Here is a 3,870-nt window from a genome sequence, read left to right on the forward strand (position 1 = left end):
AGTGTGGGATGTGACTCAGTGTGGGATGTGACTCAGTGTGGGATGTGGGTCGGTGTGGGATGTGGGTCGGTGTGGGATGTGGGTCGGTGTGGGATGTGGGTCGGTGTGGGATGTGGGTCGGTGTGGGATGTGGGTCTGTGTGGGATGTGGGTCGGTGTGGGATGTGGGTCGGTGTGGGATGTGGGTGGGTGTGGGATGTGGGTGGGTGTGGGATGTGGGTCGGTGTGGGATGTGGGTCAGTGTGGGATGTGGGTGGGTGTGGGATGTGGGTCGGTATGGGATGTGGGTGGGTGTGGGATGTGGTTCATGTAGGATGTGAGTCAGTGTGTGATGTGGTTCAGTGTGGGATGTGGCTGTGGTAAAATGTGGTTCACTTGTAAGATACGGTTTTGTTGTGAGAGGTGGCTCAGTGGTGGGGCAGTCAGTCCCCTGATTTAAACAGTGTAACAGACCACTTTGTATCTCTTACTAGAGGGACAAAAGCACACAAGCTTTTTACATTAAAATTGAGAAATTTATTTTTTTCATGAAATAGTAAGCAGATTTTTTCATGAAACAGCAGAATTAAAGTACAGAAATATACATCTTAAGACAACTGAAATGATGGTAAGATTTGAATTGACATCACACATTTATGACCAAAGGAAAAAGGAATAGTTTAAACAATGAATTCACTTTAAAGTTTTTTGCTCGATAATTCACCTGAAATTAAACATCCGAGGAAAACTGAGATTTGGGCACCGCATCAAATGGAATAATAATGCCACTTCATCCTTGTCAGAGGAACCGACCATAATAAACGGTGGCTTGGCCCCCGTCACATAGCCCTGCGTCTCCTCCACTTACGTCTGTGTCACGTATCAGTCCTTTCCAGGTTTTAAGGATGCCAGTTCAAAATATACTTTCTTTAGGCACCAAGCAATAGATTTCTCCAGCCTCATGTGAAGAATTAGGGAGAGCACCCCAAAGCATTGGCTGGTCATGGCTTTCTTCTACAGCTCACTGAGGTCAATCTGTCTTGATTACTTACAGCAGCCAAAAATTCATATATATATATATGTCTATGTATTTACAAACTGTACATATTTACATGACCTCATCAAATACTGAATTGTAGAAATCAGAACGCCGTTCACAGAGGCATTCGTTTCGTGCCCCAGTGTTATCTTCTTGTGCAAACTAGAACTTCCCCGACCCCCGGGGAGTTAAAGACAGTCCACGTTGCGGAGGCCACCGTCCATCGTTAAAGACCCAAACCTAGAACACAGAATGAGAAGAGAGGTAATCTGAGCAGACGGACCCATGTGCTCTCCAGGTTCTCATGTGCCTTTGGGACTGAATGCAGGACCCTTCTGTAGGCTGAGATAGAACTCCATCAGTGAGCTATACCCCAGGTCTTGTCATCCCAATACTCTAAGAGAATTACAGAATACATTTCAGAAGGGTGTCTCCTCCTCCTCCTTCTCCTCTTCCTCCTCCTCCTTCTCCTCCTCTTCTTCCTCTTCAGGCACATAGCTAGCGGTCAGAGGACTACTTTGTGGAGTTCGTTCTCTCCTTGTAACTTTAATGTGGGTTTTGGGGACTAAAGTCAGGTCCCCAGGCTTGCACAGCAAGAGCCTTTATCCGCTGCAAGAGCCTTTATCTGCTGGCCATGGAACAGTTATTTTTAAATAATTTCAACAACTCAGACTTGCTCTACTTCTTACTGAAAAGTGGTGTTATTATACGAAACAACGTAATTGTCCCCAAGCTTAAAAACAAAAACCCTTCTTGGGGACGGTGCTCTGGCTCAGCACTTAACATGCACGGGCTGCTCCTGCAGAGGACAGAGTGGATGACAGCACTGACATGGAGGCTACAGTTCAGGGAATCCAGTCCCTTTTCTGACTTCTGTGGATTTGGGCCTCTCTGCCCACCACGTGGGTTGTCAGGCTTGTAGCCAGTGCCAGCTCCCTGACCTGGGAACATTGTTAGGACAAAAGGAAGGCATGAAAAACTGTTTAAAGTAATTAAAAAGTACTGTGAGGGCTGCAGCTTGTTTGTTTCTAGTGAAATAGTGAGAGATCTGTAAGACAAGAACTTCAAGCCTCTGAAGAAAGAAAGTGAAAAAGATCTCAGAAGATGGAAAGATCTCCCATGTTCCTGGATTGGTAGGATTAACATAGTAAAAATGGCCATCTTACCAAAAGTAATTTACAGATTCAACACAATCCCCATCAAAATCCCAACACAATACTTCACAGACATGGAAAGAGCAATTCTCAACTTCATATGAGAAAAACAAAAAACCCAGGATAGCTAAAACCCAGGTATCACCATCCCTGACCTCAAGCTGTACTACAGAGGAACAGTAATAAAAACTGCATGGTATTGGTATAGAAACAGACAGGTTGTCAATGGAATTGAATCAAAGACCCAGAAATAAACCCACACACTTATGCACACCTGATTTTTGACAAAGAAGCCAAAACCATATAACAGAAAAACGAAACCATCTTCAATAAATGGTGCTGGCCTAACTGGGTTTCTGCATGAGGAATAATGCAGCTATCTATCTATCTACCAACTGTATCTATCACCCTGCACAAAACTCAAGCTTTGTCCAAGTGGATCTAAGACCTCAACATAAAACCAGATACTAAATCTAACAGAACAGAAAGTGAGTAATAACCTTGAATTTATTGGTACAAGAGACAACTTTCTGAACAGAACACCCATAGCTCAGGGACTAAGATCAACAATTAATAGAAATGGAACCTCATGAAACTGAAAAGCTTCTGTAAGTTAAAGGACACTGTCATCAGGACAAAATGGCAGCCTATAGATTGGGAGAGGATTTTCACCAACCTTATATCTGGACAGTAACTCACCGACAAAACCTTTGACCCAAAACGTGTCCTGTCTACAAGATGTGTAGGGACAGAGATAGAACAGAGAGTGAGGGAGTGGCCAAACAATGACTGGCCCAACTAGAGACCATTTAATAGGCAAGCACCAACCCCTGACACTATTAATGTCACTCTGTAATGCCTGAAGACAGGAGCCTAGCATAACTGCCTTCTGAGAGACTCCACCCAGTAGCTGATGGAAACAGATGCAGAGACCCACAGTCCAACATCAGGTGGAGCTCAGGGGCTCTTATGGAAGAGGTAGGGGAAGGATTGAGGGAACTGAAGAAGATGGGACCCTACTGGAAAACCAACACAATCAATTAACCTGGACCCTTGGGAGCTATCAGAGACTACACCACCAACCAAAGAACATGCACATGTTGGACCTGGGTCCCCTACACATATGTAGCAGATGTGCAGCTTAGTCTCCATGCAGGTCCCCCAACAATGGGAGTGGGGGCTGTCTCTAAAGGTCTTGCATGTTTGTGGAATATGTTCCCCTAATATGCCTTGTCTGCCCTCAATGGGAGATGTGCCAGGGTAGGGTTGATACCCAGTTGTGGGGTAGTGCCTCCCCTTTCTCTGAGAAGAGAAGGGGGGCTCTGGGAGGAGGGGGCAGATATCAGGATGTAAAGAGAATAAATAAATGAAAAAAACCCTGAAGCTTTTCTTGTTTTGTTTTAGTGAAGAGTTGAGGTTTCTAAACTGAACTGCAGAGCTCAGAGCGCACACTGCAAGGATCGTGAAGAGCAGGATCTCAGCAGAACGTTCCCTGAGGAGAAGGCAGCACTGCTGGGACAGAGGCAGGGCCAGGCCAGCCTTCTCAGCAGAAACATGCATTTACACTACTCTGTGGATATCAGCAGCTGAGATTTTTTTCTTTTTTTTTTTTCCTTCCTTCCTTCCTTCCTTCCTTCCTTCCTTCCTTCCTTCCTACCTCCCTCCCTCCCTCCCTCCCTCCCTCCCTCCCTCCCTCCCT

The 3,870-nt window shown here is 45.4% G+C and overlaps 1 protein-coding gene across 1 annotated transcript in view; it reads right to left on the minus strand.

Moving 5' to 3' along the window:
- Nucleotides 1-492: 492 nt before the first annotated feature.
- The window catches only part of Tbk1 (TANK binding kinase 1), a 35,585-nt gene continuing 32,207 nt past the window's right edge, over nucleotides 493-3,870 (minus strand). The window contains exon 21 of the mRNA XM_028759018.1: nucleotides 493-1,257. Coding sequence (XP_028614851.1) covers nucleotides 1,206-1,257 — 52 coding nt within the window. The 3' untranslated portion in view covers nucleotides 493-1,205. The remainder of the gene's footprint in view (nucleotides 1,258-3,870) is intronic.

This window comes from Grammomys surdaster, unplaced genomic scaffold, assembly GCF_004785775.1.
Source record: "Grammomys surdaster isolate TR1022 unplaced genomic scaffold, NIH_TR_1.0 126271, whole genome shotgun sequence".
Lineage (NCBI taxonomy): Eukaryota > Metazoa > Chordata > Mammalia > Rodentia > Muridae > Grammomys > Grammomys surdaster.